This window comes from Phytophthora sojae, assembly GCF_000149755.1.
Source record: "Phytophthora sojae unplaced genomic scaffold PHYSOscaffold_4, whole genome shotgun sequence".
Classification (NCBI taxonomy): domain Eukaryota; phylum Oomycota; class Peronosporomycetes; order Peronosporales; family Peronosporaceae; genus Phytophthora; species Phytophthora sojae.
Window position 1 is genome coordinate 6,029,009 of NW_009258118.1, and position 18,477 is coordinate 6,047,485.

General features: G+C 55.3%; 9 protein-coding genes across 9 annotated transcripts; 5 read left to right on the plus strand and 4 right to left on the minus strand.

Moving 5' to 3' along the window:
• Nucleotides 1-286: 286 nt before the first annotated feature.
• Nucleotides 287-724, plus strand: PHYSODRAFT_416897 (hypothetical protein; the record flags this gene model as incomplete). Its single annotated transcript, XM_009529272.1, has 1 exon — nt 287-724. A coding segment is annotated over one exon (438 nt), but the record flags the coding sequence as incomplete, so codon positions are not given.
• A 192-nt stretch (nt 725-916) lies between these two features.
• Nucleotides 917-1,276, plus strand: PHYSODRAFT_421037 (hypothetical protein; the record flags this gene model as incomplete). Its single annotated transcript, XM_009529273.1, has 1 exon — nt 917-1,276. A coding segment is annotated over one exon (360 nt), but the record flags the coding sequence as incomplete, so codon positions are not given.
• A 376-nt stretch (nt 1,277-1,652) lies between these two features.
• PHYSODRAFT_346347 (hypothetical protein) lies at nt 1,653-5,297 on the minus strand (the record flags this gene model as incomplete). The annotated part of the gene is made up of 5 exons (XM_009529274.1): nt 3,988-5,297; nt 3,327-3,910; nt 2,511-3,256; nt 1,831-2,389; nt 1,653-1,756 (listed from the first exon to the last, which is right to left on the minus strand). Exons 1-5 carry the CDS (start codon nt 5,271-5,273, stop codon nt 1,653-1,655), a joined length of 3,279 nt encoding a protein of 1,092 aa, XP_009527569.1. The 5' UTR covers nt 5,274-5,297.
• A 227-nt stretch (nt 5,298-5,524) lies between these two features.
• PHYSODRAFT_256476 (hypothetical protein) lies at nt 5,525-5,983 on the plus strand (the record flags this gene model as incomplete). The annotated part of the gene is made up of 2 exons (XM_009529275.1): nt 5,525-5,611; nt 5,684-5,983. 2 exons carry the CDS (start codon nt 5,525-5,527, stop codon nt 5,981-5,983), a joined length of 387 nt encoding a protein of 128 aa, XP_009527570.1.
• A 610-nt stretch (nt 5,984-6,593) lies between these two features.
• PHYSODRAFT_332291 (hypothetical protein) lies at nt 6,594-7,592 on the minus strand (the record flags this gene model as incomplete). Its single annotated transcript, XM_009529276.1, has 6 exons — nt 6,594-6,619; nt 6,744-6,798; nt 6,842-7,058; nt 7,118-7,224; nt 7,312-7,510; nt 7,576-7,592. The coding sequence occupies 6 exons, from the start codon at nt 7,590-7,592 to the stop codon at nt 6,594-6,596; spliced, it is 621 nt and encodes a 206-aa protein (XP_009527571.1).
• Nucleotides 7,593-7,843: 251 nt separating this feature from the next.
• Nucleotides 7,844-8,829, plus strand: PHYSODRAFT_256479 (hypothetical protein; the record flags this gene model as incomplete). The annotated part of the gene is made up of 2 exons (XM_009529277.1): nt 7,844-8,742; nt 8,820-8,829. The coding sequence occupies 2 exons, from the start codon at nt 7,844-7,846 to the stop codon at nt 8,827-8,829; spliced, it is 909 nt and encodes a 302-aa protein (XP_009527572.1).
• A 4,312-nt stretch (nt 8,830-13,141) lies between these two features.
• PHYSODRAFT_332293 (hypothetical protein) lies at nt 13,142-14,419 on the minus strand (the record flags this gene model as incomplete). The annotated part of the gene is made up of 3 exons (XM_009529278.1): nt 13,142-13,426; nt 13,489-14,156; nt 14,245-14,419. 3 exons carry the CDS (start codon nt 14,417-14,419, stop codon nt 13,142-13,144), a joined length of 1,128 nt encoding a protein of 375 aa, XP_009527573.1.
• A 1,396-nt stretch (nt 14,420-15,815) lies between these two features.
• On the plus strand, nt 15,816-16,256 carry PHYSODRAFT_332294 (hypothetical protein; the record flags this gene model as incomplete). Its single annotated transcript, XM_009529279.1, has 1 exon — nt 15,816-16,256. One exon carries the CDS (start codon nt 15,816-15,818, stop codon nt 16,254-16,256), a length of 441 nt encoding a protein of 146 aa, XP_009527574.1.
• Nucleotides 16,257-17,084: 828 nt separating this feature from the next.
• PHYSODRAFT_504553 (necrosis inducing-like protein NPP1 type) lies at nt 17,085-17,858 on the minus strand (the record flags this gene model as incomplete). Its single annotated transcript, XM_009529280.1, has 1 exon — nt 17,085-17,858. One exon carries the CDS (start codon nt 17,856-17,858, stop codon nt 17,085-17,087), a length of 774 nt encoding a protein of 257 aa, XP_009527575.1.
• Nucleotides 17,859-18,477: the final 619 nt, after the last annotated feature.

Sequence of the window (18,477 nt, forward strand, 5' to 3'; positions counted from 1 at the left end):
CTATGAAAGCTTCGCCCAGTTGTGAACAAGCTGCAGCAGCAGTTTTTAGCCGCATGGACGCTCCCGGCTGTGTTTTCCTTTGACGAAGGCGTGCTTCCTTCGACCTCAAAGCGCAATACGACTCGAATGTTCATGAGACAAACCCCATCGTTATGGTTCTAAAATGTTCATGCTGTGCGATTCAAGAACTGCGTATTGCCACAGGTATGTTATAATATCTTTGCACACTCCTCTGTATTTACTATTTGTTCCTAACGTGTACATCTGTATGTCGTAACGTTCTAGTTTTGAAATTTATGCGGGCAAGCGCAGCTCTAGTGACGGTGGTGCAAGCGCATTCGATCACAAAACTGGAGCTGCCGCCGTCGTTCGAAATCTGAAGATAGTGCTCGACAGCAATGCACGACACGCTTGGCACCTAGTCGTCGTCGACCGCTTCTATTCCTCCATTCTTCTGGCGATCGAGCTGCTTGCTATGGGCGTGTACGTGATCGGAACTATCATGATTGACCGTCTCGGACTGGACCAAAACATCGTAGAGAAGCGGAAGTCGCGACCAGCGTTTATTCCTCGCGGCACGTTCACGTTCTCGCGCTCGGTCGCAGTTCCAAGCATGGTAGCGCTTCACTGGTGGGACCGCAAGCCGGTACACTATCTGTGCACGGGATCAGCGATGACAGCTTCGACAATCGACCGCAACGTCAAGCAAGTGGGCCCCATTACGGTGCCGTGTCCGGCGGCCGTGAACGACTACCAGCGCTGGATGGGTGGCGTAGATGTGAATGATCAACTGCGCCTACAAAAGTTCTCGCTGCAGAAATCTACCAAGTTCAGAAAGTATTACAAGAGCTTGTTTTTGGGCTTCGTGGCTCTAGCCTTGGTGAACGCCTACATTTTGCACAAGGAAGCAGCACGACTTGACGGGGCTGTGCCGCTGAAACGCGGTGAGTTTTTTGGCGTATTGCAGAACCAACTTTTGCAGCTCAAAGCCGATGATTTTGACGGCGTGGATGCTTCGCCGCTACCAAGCAGCCAAAAGCGCAGACGTGGACCGGTTCGCCTCACGCATGCGCTGGAGCAATCCGAAGACTGGGTGACCGTCAGCGGTGTTCAAAAGCGTCGGCAGCGCTCATGTAAGGTGTGCTCTCTCCTGCGTACAAATGGAAAGAAGAAGTCGTTCGCTACCACGTACTTCTGCGAGCGTTGCTCTGTCGACGACGCCAAATGCTGGCTGTGCAACAAGATCCGTCGTGAATACAAGGGTGAGGAAAAGACATGGTGCCAGTCCTTCCAGGGCAGTAATGATAGCCATCGTTGATGCGTGTTAGTTTTGGCTGGATTGTGATGGCAATTTTCTTGAAGTCTTGCATCTTTTGCCTTGTCTTTTTCCTTGAGTCTGGATTCACTGTACAGAGTTGTGCAGCCAAAAGGGGTAAGTTACAACATTGTGAAGATGCCGAGACACCGGAAGTCGTAAGACTTACGACATTGCGAGAGAGAACCTGCGCAAAACTAATGCACCCAGGATTATGCACAGCATACAAATTCCCAGTGAAAAAACAAAGTCGTAAGATACGACATAGAGTACCGTAGTTAATGTGTTTTGGGTCCTGAATTCCGGGAACCAAGGGGTTAAACATTGTTGAGGTCTGCTAGGTGCTCGTTGCAGCTTTGGTCTCGGTAGGCGCCACCTTGAGTCCTTTCTTGATGAGATCCGCCTTCATCAGTTTATTTAAGCCTTGAACGACCATCATCGCTGCAGAGATCCAAGTCATGTATAACAGTCAGTGATCAAGTTCAGCTCGAAACCAGCAGGTGGAGGGGGCGTACCTCGTTTGACCGCAAAGTAGAGAAAGATGGCATTGATGAAGAAGCGCACGACGTTCTCGATGAAGAGTCCATAGTTGACAGTGATAGCTCCGTGGTCGCGAGCCATTTGAGGGGTCTCCCACGTAGCACTGCTGCAGTCTTTGCGGTCGTTGGGGCACCTTGCCACGGCGTAGTAGTTTGCCAAGCTGCGCGTCGACACGAGACTGAGGATCGGCGACAGAATGTCCACCACCAGAGACTGGAGGATCGCCGTGAACGACGTGCCCATGATCATACCGATGGCCAGGTCGACGATATTACCGCGCTGGATGAACCCCTTGAAGTCGGCCACGAGCGCGTGCAGCTCGTCTTGCGGCGAGATCGACTGGATGTGGTTCGTCACTTTGTCCATCAACTTCTCGACGTCATCCGCCGATATGGAGACGCGCTTGGGGTCATCTACCGCAGTCGCGTTCAGCTTTGACTGAGGGGCGGGGACAGTCTCCATTCCGTCCCAAAGCTCTGCAAACTGGGGCATCTCAACCTCATCACCTTCTCCATTTCCACTCACGTAACTCCGCTATTTCCAGACCCAGCAGCTCAATTTGGCGCCACGCTCGACGTTCAGTTTTCAGTCACTTCATTATTACAACGACATTTAACTCGACTGCCTTGGACCCCCCATTCTAGATGCTGTGCACCCGAGTGGCACGCGCCAAAGCTTGACTCTCATCCGAAGGCATGTCTTCCTCGCGGATGGCGGTGATGGCCTCGGTGAACCCGATCCGAGCATCGCTGTGCACGATACCCACGAGGAACTCGGACGTCTCAAGTAGATGCTGCAGGCGGTCTCGTGCGTTCACGATCGCCAGCATGATGCCTTGTCCGCGAAGCTCGGCCTTCAAATGCTTCATCATCTGGATGGTCGTGGTATCCCAGTCCATGATGGAGCCTGCATCAATCACCACACCACGGACTCGCACGCCCTCGGTCTCGTGGCGCCTGCGCACCTCCCGTTCCACCACGCGCTCAATGTATTCGCAGTTAGCGAAGTACAGAGCGCCTTCCACTCGAATCGCCACGATATCAGACAACGGATGCGCCGTGTCGGGGTACAAGTCCAACTCTACGATCCGCTTCCCCCCGGTTTCCTCGTCGATAACCTCACCCAGCATGGACACGGTCGGGCGACGAGTCTTGTAAATCACAGCAATCAGCGAGCAAAAGATGGAGGACAGAAGTCCAGGCAGCACACCCAGCAGACACGACAGCACAAATGACGCCAGCCACACATAAAATTCGTCGCGCTTGACACGATACAGCCATTTGGCTTCCTTCATCTCGATCAGTGAGTAGCCAGCGACGATGATGATGGAAGCGAGACTTGCCTTCGGTAGGTACGCGAGAGCTGAAGTGGATGTGTACAGCACAAACACCACGACCAGCACTCGCAAGCTGTGTGCGGGCGTTCTGCATGTTCACCGCAGTACGCGAAAGACCTCCGGTGGACGGCATACCCTGGAAAAAAGACCCAACGAGGTTGGAGAAACCCAGCGCGATGAGCCTTTGGTTCGGCCTGATCCTGTAGCCTTCTTTAATCGCGAGACGCTTGGCCATGGCGACACTGCACATGTACGAGATGATGGCAATCGACAGCGTGTCGATGAAGAGGTGGTACAGACGATCAGCCTCGATAATGTTCGTACTCAATCCATACCAGGGCCTTAGCGGCGATGGATAACCACCGGGGACATCCCCGGCAAGAGCAAGAGAACCTTCTGGGGCCAAGTAGCCAACGATTCCACCCAGCAGACACACCATGAACGCACCCAAGTCGCACACCAACCGCAGCGCGATCAGCACAGCCATCTTCGAGCGCAATATGCGAATTGACGTCGACGACGCTGCAAGGATGCGTCCAGTAAGCGCCGTAGTCGAAGTCGCCGATTCCGACCCAGTCTCTGACTTCGCAGGCGAAGCAAGCTCCTTCACACGTCTCTTCATTTCAGCCTCAGCCTTGGCATCTGCGTTATCGTCGTCATCAGTATCTCCGCCACGGTTGCGCCCGGGTCTCTCCACCTTAGGCTGGGTTGGGTGCATCCTAGGCAAAGTCCGCGCTCATCCGAGCTAGAACGGTGCATCCCAGCAGCAGCATCAGGGGGAGTGCCAAAGTCCAACGGTCTCTCAATAGTAATGTAATCCTCGTCCGAAAGCGAAAAGCCCACACCTTCGTCGTCCATGCGTCCATGACGAGTGCTACGAGTAATCGCAGCCAGGTCTCTCTGACGAGTAGAGCGAGCCAGATCCAGGTCGTTAGCACCAAGATCTCGACTATTGCGTGACGATGAGGCCCATGGGGACGACACCATGAAGTCCCGACGTCGCAGCGAGCCCGTCGTGGACACAGCGGGCAAGTCGGCCCACCTCGATCCACGCGGCGATACCGTCACGTCTTCCACGTCCAAGTTGGCTTCATCATCGCTCCTCTTTGGCTGGCGTTTCTTTGGCTTGGGGGCGTCCCCCAGTTCGATATCTCCACCATAGCTGCCCTCCGCTTGTCGATCATCCTTGGCGTCCTGACTGTCCTCCTCTTCGTCCTCACTCATGTCACTCTGCTCGCCGTTCGAGCTCATGCTCATGGACAGTTGATTCAGCGCCCTGGACGTCTCAATCGCGAACTGGTCCTCGAACTCCTCCTCGACTCTAGCCAGCTTCCTCACCACGCGGCGTTTCAGCTCGTGCATGCCCACCAGCACCAAGATTGAAAAGGTACCGAGTGCAAAGCTGAAGGTGTTGAGGTGTGGCAACTGCTCCATCAGATCCCACACCGTCAGCACCGGCAGATCCTTGCTCTTGATGTCGATCCCCAGCCACAGATTCATCTGGGACAGCATGATGAGTACACCTCCGGCCGAGATGAATCCACCCATGACGGGCCTTGAGAAGAAGTCGGCGATGACTCCCAGTCGGAACATCCCCATGAACAGCAGCACCACGCCACTCAGGAAGCTCAGGAGAATACCGGTAGCGATCCGTTCCTCCTCACTCTCCACCTTCTTGATGGCCGAGCCCACGAGTAGACTCACTTCAGCTCCGTTGGCCACACTCAGCACCCGGGAGGTGCCGAAGAGCGGGTAGATCATGGGTACAACCGCGGCCGTGTATAGCCCGTAGATGGGGGGTACGCCCATGATGGCTGCAAGGGATACCTCCTGGGGTACGAGCATGAGCCCGACCGTAACCCCGGACACCACGTCGAACTGCAGGTCCTCACTCAGGTCGTACGCCGGTAGCCATTCTAAGATGGGTACATGTTGCTTGAGGAAGAAGAGTAACCTCTGCCGGGTTACGTTCTGCCTCGCCTCGCACGCGGATGCCCAGAGCGACGCCAGCGCCGAGGTTACGCACGCGAACGAGAGCTCGCTGGAGCCGGGGGACGGCGGAGAAGAAGAAGAAGACGCCATACAGAGCGCCCCACCTGGGCGAAGAACTGGCAGCGCAGGAGTGAGATCTGCCGCTGTCGGAGCACTGACGTGTCTGTTGGCTGTCTCTTTCGGTAAGGAACCAGTTGACTTGCTTTTTGTATGGGGCATCATGCTGCAAATCGTTACATCTGGAGCAACCAATGGTACAGTGTACCTTTCACTACCAACATGGCTACACTCTTTTCCGCCGCTCTACGCCAGATCAAGGCCGCGCGCAGCCGTCCGAGCCCATGGCCAACGTCAGCATCAAGCAGGAGTGCGTACAGACCAACGGGGCTCAGGCCAACGGCGCAGCGGGCGACGCCGTAGCGCAAGCGGTGAGACTGATATGCATCCATCACTTTGACATGACATGCGTGTTATCACTAATACTACTGCACCTGCATTAGCTATCAGCGGCGTACCAGGCGGCGGTGCCCGACGACGAGAAGGACCGCACCAACCTGCTGCTGACCCACGCGTGCAGCTGCGACGACGCGCAGTGCCGACACCCCGAGTTCCGTGCGCTTTGCTCGCACATGAAGCGCTTCCTGCGCGCGGCCTGCTGGGCGTCTCACAGTGAACGCTGGCGGTCGTACCCCATCGCCACGGCGGTCGTCGAGCTGTTCACGTACCACGCGCTGCACTGCCAGGCGCTGCAGTGCGATGTACCCATGTGTCGCCAGCTACGAGGCCAAGTGCTGCTTTAAAATATCCTTCTCTTCTTCTTATCTCGACAAACATGGCTACATTTGTGGAATGATGTGTTGGCTAATTGTGACCGAGCTGGTGTTTGTTATTATTGTAGGATAAGTAGTATTTGGCCGGACACCCGACCCCTATGCAAAGCTTGCCACCTCGCTGAAGCCAATCAGTGATTTTTTTCTTACCGTTTGATGCTTAATTACCTATTTTCATCTAATCGTCGCTCATTAGGGTTAGGTTTATTCCATTCCTACTTATTTCTGGAATCGTCCGGAATTTCCTGCTTCGCGCAAATAAGTAATCATACAAAACTAAAGATGTTTCTCGTTCTTACTCGATAAGTGCTATACCTGCCGGATGTAGCCACATTCAGACTTGCCCAAGACTGACAGCGAGCTTCTCGTGGTCTCGACAACCGTCGCTGGAAGTTCAAGGCCGACTCCAACACGCAAACCGCTGTGCCGAGTGAACGAAAGGCAGAATAAGCTCAGTAGATAACTAATGTCCTAGATGATCATCGAACTTCCGAGTTTTGCAAAATTCTGTAGTCTCTACTGGGTCTAGCTACGCATTGGTCGTCCCGACCGTCCACGTTGGGCTGCCTTGCCGCCGCATCTACTTCAGCGTCTTCCCCGCTCGGACTGCGCGGCACAGCACAGCACCCGGGTGTGTATGATGCCGAGGCCAGCGTCTCGTGTAGTCCAGCCCACTCCGCGCGCGCCTGCTCCTCCTCTGTGACTTGTCCTCCAGCCCCCCCCCCCTCACCCTCCTGCACGTACAGCCCCTTGACCTTGTGCTCCAGCTGTGCCAGCAGCTCCTGCTCTTGGCGGGAAGGCGCCACCTCGATGGAAAGCTTCCTTGACCTTGCTCTCGAACTTCACGTGCTTCTTCGTCGTGACTGTTGTGATGCGGGTCGCGTCATCGCTCCGACCTCGCTGCTCACCGCCTTCGCCGGCACCGTCTCCTTCGTCTCGGACGGCGGACGCCGCTTGGAGCGGGTGGTGGTCCTCAGTCGGCCGCACTTCACTCAACGCGCAGCCCCGCTTGTCGCCGTATGCGCCTCGAGCTTCTCCGTCTCCTCTTCCTCCTTCTCACGTGCCTAATCTTTGCCCGGCACCACCGCCCCGTGCGCGCACTACTCCTGCAGCGCCTCCTGCCTCACATCGCGCTCGCTATGCGCTGCCTGCGCATCGGCATCTGCCGCGTCGCCTCCATGGCGTACAGCTCGGCCTCGACGGAGAGGCTCCTAGGGCCGCACGGCGTCACTCAGCGCCTCGAAGCGACTGAGCATCCACTCGTCGCGCCCGCCTCCTCCTTATGCTCGCGCGGTCACGTCCAGCTCGCCCGCTGGAGCGCCTCCTGACGGCACGGCGCTCTGCTCGTTCCTCCTCGCGATCACGCTGAAGCTGTGGCCACCGCCGATCACCGCTTTCGTGTCGCCGTGGTGGGGCACAACAGCATCTACGCCCACGGCGCACCGTGACCTGTCCTCTTCCTCGCGCTCCAGTCCTCCGCCATGCACTCCTAGCCGCCTGCCATCCGTCCCTGCGTCGTGCTTAAAAATACTGAACCGAGATGTTTACAAATTGTAAATTACAATAGCCCGATTTTCATACCTTTCTATCGCTGTCCGGAATGAATAAGTGGGCCTGATTGGCACAAGTGATTTTATGTTTCGCCAGTGTGTCTCTATTGCAGGTTTGACAGGTTTCCGGATTCCGGTCCGGAATCTGGCAATTACTGTCGTTGCGTATCACATTGTCTGTTGGTATTTCTGCTGCTTAAAATACTCGCTCGTACTAACTACAGCGCATTTGATCAGGGAACGAGTATCAGCAGTGCAAGCGGGTTGGCTAGCAGGGCGCATGGATCCCCGTGTCTCTACTGCTTCAGGCCCGAAGGCCAAACGGTGGTCCAAGAACCCTGGATCGTCGCATCTGCTGCGAAATGTCAGGACTCTCAGTGCGGAGCGCCTCGCTGTGGAAGCCCCAGAAGAGGAGGGTCGGCCGCAAACATGCCCCGCGCCGACGTTAACGCCTCACCTGCACTGGAACCTGAACAACTCAGCTCTCAATATGCTGCCAAAGAACCAAGTCGAAGAGCTGTACGGGTTGTTCATGTTCTACGACTCGTCCACGATTGGAGACGCGCTGCCTTCGATCAACTGTACGCGGTTCATGGAGCTCCTGCGCGACGCCGGACTGCTCAGCAACAATGATGTTATCCCTAGTTCCAGCTCGGTTGTGCCACCGACGGAAGGACTTCGGGTTGAGAGTGTCGAGAGGATCTTCGCACAGGCTGTCATGGGCAAAATGCGCGTCTACTTGGACGCAGACGACCAGCCAGCGCTGACGTTCTCGCTCTTCTGCGGCGCCATCATGAATTGCGCGATGCTGCTGGTTCCGTCGGAGCATCCCACCGACGCGTTACGCCAGACTCTTCCGAGGCTTCTCGCCTGCTCGATTGGCACCGAGCATCACGCTTCAGCGGCGAAGAAGGGCTTGATCGGACACCTCCCCACGGGTGGCACGCTTTCGTGTTGGATACCCGAGCAATCACATGCTCCGCTCCCTCAGCCAGAAGACGGTCAACAAGACTTCCGAGACCTGCCGTCTTTCCAACAAGTCATCGCCGACTGTGAGAGCGACATGGCGCTCGAGGAGCTCAGGCAGGAGAGAGTGGCAAAGCTCTACCATATCCCTGATCGCCTGCTTGCGAGCTTCGAGCACGACACGATCGCACTCATTTCGGACAAGTTCCGTCTGTATGATGTCTCTGAACGCGGAGTGCTGCCACGCCACGAGATATTCGCGCTGCTCTCGGGTCTGGGCAAACGCGTAGACCTTCCTGATCCGTACTCGGTGCTCCCGAGGCTCTTTGCTTCTAATAACCCGATGAGTGGTGGAGGCACCGGCGGTGGAATTAGCAGCGAGAGTGAGATGACATTAGCGGAGCTGCTCCTAGCCATTGAGGTGACTCGAGAGGCCAAGCGACATTCCTCCGCAGCACGCCTTGCCTCGATGAAGATCCGACTGACCCGAGCAGCTACGACAGCCAGACACAGCCTCTCCTTCGAACCAAACGCAGACGATGACAACCAAAGTTTACTGGAACTGAACGATGTTCCAGTGCAAGACAAAAGCGCCAGCACGGAAGGCTCCAAAGGTGCCAAAGAGCGTGGAAGGAGACGGGGTGTATTGAAGCCACGCAAGTCAACGCTAAGCCAAGCCTCCGATTCAGACGGTCCGATCCGTATGACGAAGTCGCGCGGCTCCAAGGCGCACCTCGTTCACCACCCGTCCACTGCTAACAGGAGAAAAGCCGTCTTGCCCTGGAGGACGTCGTCGATCAACAGCAACAAAGCTGAAGCCATGACGTCCGTGGCAGCAGAGTTGATTAACCAGGAAGAGCCGACATCCCGGAGGCAATCCGCGCTGTTAGCCACAGCCAGAGAGAAAGAGCCCACAGTTGTGGAGGCGGACTCCTTGGACACTAACATTCCCAACAGTAATGACACCGTGAGCGCTCTTCACCAGGTTTCCGACGCAGACCATGAGCCAGAGTTGCTATGCCCACCGATTATGACGATTGAAGTGTGTGAACCCCCAAGTGCAAGCAACAGGAAGACGATCCGTATCTTCTTGCTGCTCGGTGGTGACCACGATGGAGCCATTTGCTGCACCATCTCCCTCGTGTTTGCGACCAAAGAAATCACCGAAAGCGAGGGGATATTCTACGCGACAGCACCAAACGAGACGACACGAACGAAGCCCGTGTTGCCGACTCAAAAGACTTTGGCCACCGCGCTACGTATGCTGAAGAAGTGCGTGATAACCAGAATGGAGCGCGGTTTCGAGCAGCGTCCTGCTGGCCAACTCATTGTCGTGGATAAAATGCTGCAAGATCTGAACGAACGACAACCGCACTACAGCACCCCCGTTATCAAGACGTCGCGGGATACTGCAGTGCTACCTCCAAGGCAACCCCTTGCTACCGCTTCAGTATCTCAAAGGTCCGAAGGGTGCCGCCAAATCTCCTCGGCTCCATCAGACCATATCCACAGGTTACCATGGCAACAAGCGAAAGTTCCACCCCATTCAAAGTCTACCCGTTCACAGAGCAAACTCCCGAAGAACTATAAAGACCTCCTTGCAACGTGGCAGGTTGCTGGAAGCGACACGTGGGTCCACAATGTGAATGCGGCATCGCCTCTCCAGCCGGCACTGTACACATACCACCAAGCCATGCCCTCTCGTAGTGGCCATCTAAGCCCTCTTCGATTCCCGTCGAGACTAGGCAGCCACATCAAAAACACCGAAGAGCCTTGAGCTCAACCAACCCTTCGTTCGACAGTCTTCAGATTGCGGCGAGTTTCTCTGTCTTCGATTCATTGAACTCCTAAAGGAGACCGACCCTCATGCTTGTCTGTAAAAATACCTGCCTCTGTCTTCCAAGAATGGCCTTCCTTGGTACGGAGAGAGTGGAAGTATCGATTGCAAACTCATTCATGAACGCCTGACAATCGAGAGCATGGATACTCGAGTCGCCACCGCTCCCACTCCAGGAGCCAAAAAGTGCACAAAGACAAATGTCGGCGGCTCGTCGTGTCTGCTGCGTCAGCATTCCAACAAAACTGTCAACAAATATCGTCCTGAAGCCACTGCAGCAACCGAAACTCACCGACCGAACACCTGTCCGGTGCCTACTTTGACGCCGCAGTTCCACTGGAATTTGAACAATTCAGCGCTCAAGACACTGACGCAAAACCAGGTTAACCAGCTCTACGGGTTGTTCAAGTTCTACGACTCCTCCGCAGTTGGAGACGACCTGCCCTCAATTAACTGCGCCCGACTCGTCGAAATCCTCCGCGACGCCCGATTGATAAACGAAAGCAGCAGCAGCGGTACTAACGTTAGCTCCGTGATGCCGTCAACTAGGGGCCTCCAAGTCGACAGTGTCGAGCGCATTTTCGCTCAGGCAGTCATGGGCAAGATGCGCGTGTACTTGGACGCGGACGGCCAGCCTGCGTTCACGTTCCCTCTATTCTGCGGCGCGCTCATGAACTGTGCAATGCTGTTAACTCCACTGCCACACCCTGAGGCTGCACTTCGTCAAATTTCCCCCATTCTCCTTGAGGGCTCAATCGTAAATGGGCATCACGTCTCCGCCGACAAAGGGATCCTTGGGCTCTTTCCTAAAGACGGCGCGATCTCGATGTGGACGCCTGGCCAGTTGCAGGATCCGCATCAATCGACCGACGACTTTCGAGAATCGACACCATTCCAGCAAGTGATAGCAGACTGTACACGCGATAAGGCTCTGGAGGAGCTGAAGCAGGAGAAGCTGACGAGGTGCTATCATATTCCTGATCGCCTGCTTGCAAGCTTCCACCGAGACACGATCGCGCTCGTTTCCGACAAGTTCCGCACCTTTGACGTGTTTGATCGCGGTACTTTGCCGCGGCAGGAAGTCTTCCCCCTACTTTCGAGTGTGGGCAGACGCGCAGACCTCCCCGATCCATACGCAGTTCTGGCAAATCTGTCTGCGTCAAATGGCCCTTCGTCGGAGATGAGTGGTGGCGGCGGTGAATTGACACTGATACAGCTGCTCCAAGCCATTGAAGCGACCCGAGACTCGAAGCTGCATTCAATCACAGCTCGACTCGGCGCAATGAAGGTGAACAACCACCCACGCGTGGACCCAGCGACTGAAGACGAATCTGCTTTGGATGGACATTTGCCTCCCGCCATCAAGGAAACTGCGGACGACGAGACTGACCATGATCACACCGCAAGCTCCACTCACCACCATGGCAATGCTGGTGGCTCCATCAGCAAAGAGCGGAAAAAGTTGGGAGTGCCTCGCTCAAAGTCTCGACGGTCTATGCTATCGCAGCCAAAGTTCGTCCAGCTCCTCGAGTCACTCGCTGATAGGTAGTAAGCACCGCGGCGGGTCTAAGAACCGCCTCGCTCATCACGCCTCCACCTCAGGCAAGAAGATAGAGCTGCGACGAAAGTCGTCGACAAAAGGCCGCATTCTCGGCATTGCGACTACCGACTCGGAGAGCCATGGATCGGTGATGCAGTCGATGGAGTCAGGCTCGCACTCCCATCGCTCGAACAACTCCGACAGCTCCGATTATCAGGAGACGGCGGGCTCCATCACTCCTCGTACTGATGACTTCAGTACCGATCGGCGCAACAGCAGGTACTTCGAGCACAATGGACACGTGAGCACAGCGGCGACTCACGTGCATGAACCATCGAGCAACAGCAAGACACTTCGCATCTTCTTGCTGCTGGGCGGGGACCACGACGGCGCCATTTGCTGCACGCTTTCGTTGAAGCTTGCAACCCGCGAAATTGTGGAGAGCGAGGGGACTTACTACTCAGCCGCACCGAGCGAAATCACGCGACTGATGCCCATGCTGCCCACGCAAAACAGTCTCACCAACGCGCTGCTGCTGCTCAAGAAGTGCGTGTCGATCAAACAGGAACGCGGCTTTGAGCTCCGCCCCGCTAATCAACTGGCTGTCGTGGATGACATGCTGCTTAAGCTCAAAAAGCGAGAGCCACGCTTCAGCATCGCTCTGAAGCCCGGGCCCAGAGCATCACTTGCCGCCGCGTCAACGGTAAATCTGAGTCCAGCTAATCCAGCAAACACCACGAAGGCGGAGGAGGAGGAGGGAGGAATATTCACTTCGTCCTCTTTGGACTTGATTCCTGCTTTGAAGATTGAATCCCGCCCAATTTTGTCATCCCCGCCACGGCAGCAGAAACCTCTCTCTCTTCCCAAGCCTGCGTACAAGCATCAATTCGAACTTCCGAGCAACTACAGAGATATAGTCGCATCGTGGGAGGTCTCCAAAAGCGACGTATATGCATGGGTCCACGCTGTAAACGCCGCGTCGCCACTGAAGCCGGCTTCACCGCTCCGCACCAAAACAAAACCCCATCGAAGTGGCCACCTCAGTCCGCTTCGACTTCCGCATAGACACGACTATTAGAGGACCACAGTCGTCGCCCAGAAACCCAACGCAATGCACTCTTCATCGTAACTCTTCGTTCTGCGTCACACATAGAAAAACGGCATTCCTTCAAAACCCTCAGATCAGTTACTTATTAGCGTCCTCGGGATGGATAATACGCCGCCCGCTCGTCGCCTTAGACGATTTCTTCTTCACGAATTTTGACGCAAAGCGGGACATTGCACTGCTCCAGCTTGCAGTTCATAGCGTGGTACGCAAAGAGCTCGGCCGTGATCCGTGCGAGTCGGTAGGAGCGCCATTTGTCGCTGTGCGATGCCCAACACACGCTGCGCAGGAAGCGCTTCATGTGGGGACAGAACACATGGAATTCCGCGTCCGCGCACTTGACGTCGTCGCAACTGCACGCGTGAACGAGCAACGCGTTTGCTGACTCTGGGTTTCCTTCCAGCGCCTGAGAGATCTGTGCACAAGATAACAATCGTTAGCCAGCACAAACTCGTGAAAACAATAGCAACCGCGTACCGGGAATGATGCCGGTCCATCTGCCCCTCCATCCGCTGCCGCTACGTCGCCACTAGTCGGCGCCTCTGGCTCCGTCTCGTTCGTCTGCACTGCGCCAGCATTTTCCACTGCTGCGCCTCCAGCCCGCAGCTGCTCCGCCATCACCCGCACGTCCACCGCAGCACTAGCCGCTTCGGTATCCGGATACTTGACCCGGCACTTTGGACAGTACCACGTGCCCTCGGGCACCTTGGGCAGCGGCGGGCTCAGACAGAAGACGTGGTACTCGGCGTCGCAGTCGTCGCAGAGCACAATGTCGCGCTCGCGCTCCGAGCTCTTGCACACCTCGCACACCGTGTTCTTGTCCTCCTCTTCCGCCTCCTCTGCGTCTGCGTCTGCGTCCATCTCCACGTCGTTGTCTGCAGCTGCAGCGTTGTTCTCTATTGGCTCCTGCTGCTGCTGTTCCTGCTGCGGCTGCTGCGACGCGTCCGACTCAAAGTCGCTGAGCTCGTCCATGGGGTTCACCTCGCGCATGTCCACCTCGCTGGAGGACTCGCTCTGGTAGCTGCTCGGGTCGATGAACTGCGGGCTTTCATTGCTGCCCTCGGACGGCGGAGCACGTGCAGTAGCTCTACTGCCTGTCCTCGTTGACACCATGCTTGTATCGCTGCCTGGGCTCGGTGCTGGACCTACTCATTCAGCGGCGGTTGGGCAAAATATAATAGGTGGTTAGCAAATTAATGTGATTTGGGCCAGAAATGTGATTTGGGTACGCACGTTCGGATTTGACTGGCGGCGCGTACCGGGAGCCGCCGCGGCCCACGCTGGAGGACGGCGGCGCCGCGCCCGGCAGCTTGGCGATCGTGCGCTGCACGAACGCGTCGATGCGCTGTAGGTCCGGATCGCGCGCCACGGCCGTCTCCCAGTTGTACAGCGTTGACGAGCTGGCCATTTTGAGCAAAAAGCAATACTAGTGGTTCTCACGGTTGGTAGATTTGCAGGTTTCAGGAAGATCTAACCAATCAGCGTAAACCTGCAGGTGTGTTCAGAAAGTGCATTGCAGGTTAGCCAGCATACTTTGTGACTTGCTGCAGGTTTGCAGGTAAATCCTATTGGCTGATGAAACCTGCGGACCTGAGAACCACTAGTCCAAAGTCAATAATATGGTCACTCAAATTGATCAGTACATTTAATATTATTGAAGATACCGTCGGCATGTTGCGCGTCGCTTACGAAGGAGAGCGAGGTGCCATTGTAGTTCTGCTCTTGTTCTCCCCGCCATCCCCCACGCACTGTGCGCTCCACCAGCCGGCAAGGGCATTTACCTAACTTTAGATGGCTCCAGCTTACCTTACACAAAAGGAGGATCTACGCGCTCTTTCAAGGCGTAGCGACAGGTGCAGTCCGTGCAAATTTCTCCGAGGGCAACTCACCCCTCAATCACTGAGCTACGGTATGATTGTGCGTCCGGGGACCCGAGCGAACGACCGACCGCTGTCGAAGCGTTATACAAACTGCAAGCTTAGCTTTAGACCAGGGCTTTATACCATTAACTGGGGGAAAATATGCGGGCTACGGCTTGCAGGTGTACGCCCGACTACTTCGTGCTAAGGAAATAGCTTTCATGACTATCCGGATACAGATAGACATCAATGTGTACACTACAGTACTATTTTCTCTTTTTTTACCTGCTTTGGCTACAAGCGTCGCTCATAGCTCTGTCACTGTATTCGCGAAAGCCGAGGAAGTTGGATACGCGATCGCCGATGACATTCGTTCACGGACGCGCTGATGACGATGGCGGCTGGTGTCCATAAATCTGCATGTCGAGAACTGGATGGCACAGTATATTGGTGCACTTCACCAACTCTGTGCCCGAGTGCGGTAGATATTTGCTCAAAATAGCTACGAGGTGATCGTGGTGACCCTGGCATGCATTGTACTTAAGAGCAGACAAGGCCACTTTGGCTACAATAGGTACTCTGCGACTTTAATGAGCCCGAGGTGTGCTCAACTCCACGGACGGCATAGATAGGTGTGTTAGAGGTGGGTAGTAATCACCATTTCCGTGCATCAGGTCGTCGTCTGTACGCGGCAGCAACTTGCCGAATAATTCCATACCAAGTGATGCAACAACTCCTCTCCATTCCCGAACCGACCTACAAGCACTCAAGGCGTGAAGAGCGTTCTCAATCGGGCCTGGGATCACCAGCATGCGTCAGGGATGCTTCTTTCTGATAGCCGTCGCCTTCGCTGCATGTATCCAGGCTTTTGCTATCGCCGAACAGGCCAACGCAATTGCAAGCCTCCGAAGCAGCAGTTAAACGGGTGACGGAATGGCACCACCAATGCTGAGGCCGAAGAGAGAATGCAGACGCAAAGTGAACTCGTTTTCTACCAAAGAGTCCAGTGTTGTCAAGAAGTTGAAGGAGTATCCGACCTTGACCAAGACGCTGAGCGGCAATTCATCGCTTCTCAAGCCTTTCGAGAACAACCCTCAGCTTGTCAAGACGTTCGAGAGCTTGCAAAAGGACACGGCTCTAATGGCGAGGATGGAGAGTTTGAAAAAGAGTCCTTCCATGGACAAGCTCAAGACGGTGATCAGCAAGAATCCGAGCGCGCTGACGGAGGAAAGAGTGGAGAAGCTTGGTGCGGCCGTGCTGAAGAAACGTTCTAGCAGATTATCAAGCGAAGACGAACGGGGCTTTTTGTACGCGTGCGGAACGATGTTTTTATTCACACTTGGCGCAACGATTACACTCGCGCTAACCGCAGGATCAAGGTTGTAGTCAGGCTTCGAGACAAAGTCATAAACATCAGAGCGCCTGCGTGCCCTTGATCACCTCGCCCGTCGTGCCGTTCTCGCTGATTTAATCGCCCTCGCGCAGCAGCACCTCGGTGCCGCTCGACTTGTGGAAGCGCATCGTCTTGGTCTTGGCGTCGATGGACACCGCGCGCGCAGCCACAAAGGCACGCTTCGCCCCAGCCGCGGGCCACCACGGCTGCGTGGGACGTCATGCCGCCGCGAGACGTGAGGGCGCTCTCGGCCGCGTGCAAGCCGCCCACTTCCTTGGGCGACGTCTCCTCACGCATCAGTATACACGCGAACCACGCCTCCGCGAGGGTCGCCGCGAACACGATCTTGCCCACGGTTGCGCCCGGAGATGCCGGCAGGCCTCGGCACAGCACGTCCTTGCTCCACCACGGCCTCTTCCTCCGTTATCAGCTTTTAGCGCCAAGCGGCGGAGCCCGTGTGCTTGCAGTTGCGCGTCTGCGTCCTGCACCGTGAACTCCGTGCCCTCCACGTTCTTGAAATGCACCTCCAGCATGTAGACGGTCTCGTCGTGCTGTCTCTACACGGTCGACAACTTCTGCGCCAGCTCCGAGATATGTAGACAAAAGCCTGCACGTTCACGGCCGTGCCCTTAATCCTCCTTGCAACAATGGTATTATAATATCCAGCTCAAACACAAACTTGAAACGTTGATCTTCACATCGATATTGCTGGCGATGTTGCACGATGTCAATGCTGTCAAGCACGCAACTTAAAGACGCTGGCCGTTACGTTGCAGGATATCAATGTATCAAACTTTTCTGAGGCCGCCTAACGAGTATGCCTACAGAAACGGACGAGCCGCTTCGAGATTTGCGTTCAAGTTGGTGTCAATGAACGGGACCGGTGATTTCTCCCCGAAGTCTGCCTCACCTAGCGCGATCCGCGCTTCTTCGCTCAACTGCTCCCACATGACGAGATCTTGGAGTTCGCCAGTACCCCTTGCCGTAGTCGGTCGCAGCGTGTGAACAGGCTCTTCGAGAGAACGCACGTACGAGAGCATGGGGGTCGTCATGTTGATATACTCGACGAACTTCGGGTCGCAACCGTAACGATAGCACTCTGGCGGTTCGTTCTTCAAAATGTCATACCCTCCTTTCACGTTCCAAGTCGAGATGGCGAGAATCTTGGGGGTCTCGACCGCAGGGTTGTCCAACCACACTACGGCGCTGACCCATTTGTGTCGTTGGCCCTTGTTAAGGAAATCGACTTTATCCTTGGGGAAGTACCAGCCGTACACGATGGCCCAGAGATCCTTGTACCATATAGCTCGTCCATACACTTGCGAGCCGAGAGCGGACCCCTTGCATTTCCCGTCTATACGTCCACTTCCTTTTAGCCCCGCGCTCGTTTCACCCGCAGCGTTGACAGCAGGGTACGGGTGGCATCCGTCAACGATGTGGAGACTCGGTTTGAATTTTACAGCGGTTTTCTCGGACACGGTGACTGGCTCGGGCTGCGCAAACGGCTGTACCTTGTCGTGGTCGATAGTGACAGCCCCCGCAGCGCTGAAGGAGGCGATGGCGATTGCGGAGAGAAGAAGAGAGCGTAGGATCATGGTGTGGCTTGCAGTGCAGGAAGGCGGTGAATCTGAAAGTGAACATTGCTTCCCGAAAGGCTTGCGATCAAACCGAGAGTCGGTTGTCCCATCTTTCGCAGCATCATGCTGGGGCCAACGAGGGAGTACCCTCTACACCGTAGATCTAACAAAAACACCTGAAGTATGCTTCAGCACCGTAGTTCCTCGGATTTGCACCACAGAACAACTATCCATACCTCTTTGTATACCAGCTGGTTGCAAAAAACATGTGTCCGGGTTCACTCATTACATATTGTACTGTAGACCTTAAAACGAGTTTGTCAGCGCTCTATCAGACTCTTAGCACTACAGTAATCTGCTTGCTCAGCGAACAGGCAGAACCTTATACTTTTTGAGAAAACATGTTTCCCGAATTGTACCACACTTAGGGAGATGTATTGTTTTAGTGAACGGTGGAGTCCCAGATGAAAACTATCTCCTTAGAGCGTGTTCGCTAGGTAGCTGGAGATGGAGATGACCTCTCATCAAATCTATTTCTTGTCTTTTGATTGGTCAAAATAGTTTAGTTCACAACGTGACAACTGGAAAATTACTTCGTCTCTTTCTCCAGCTGGAGAAGGAGAAAGTAGCTGGAGAT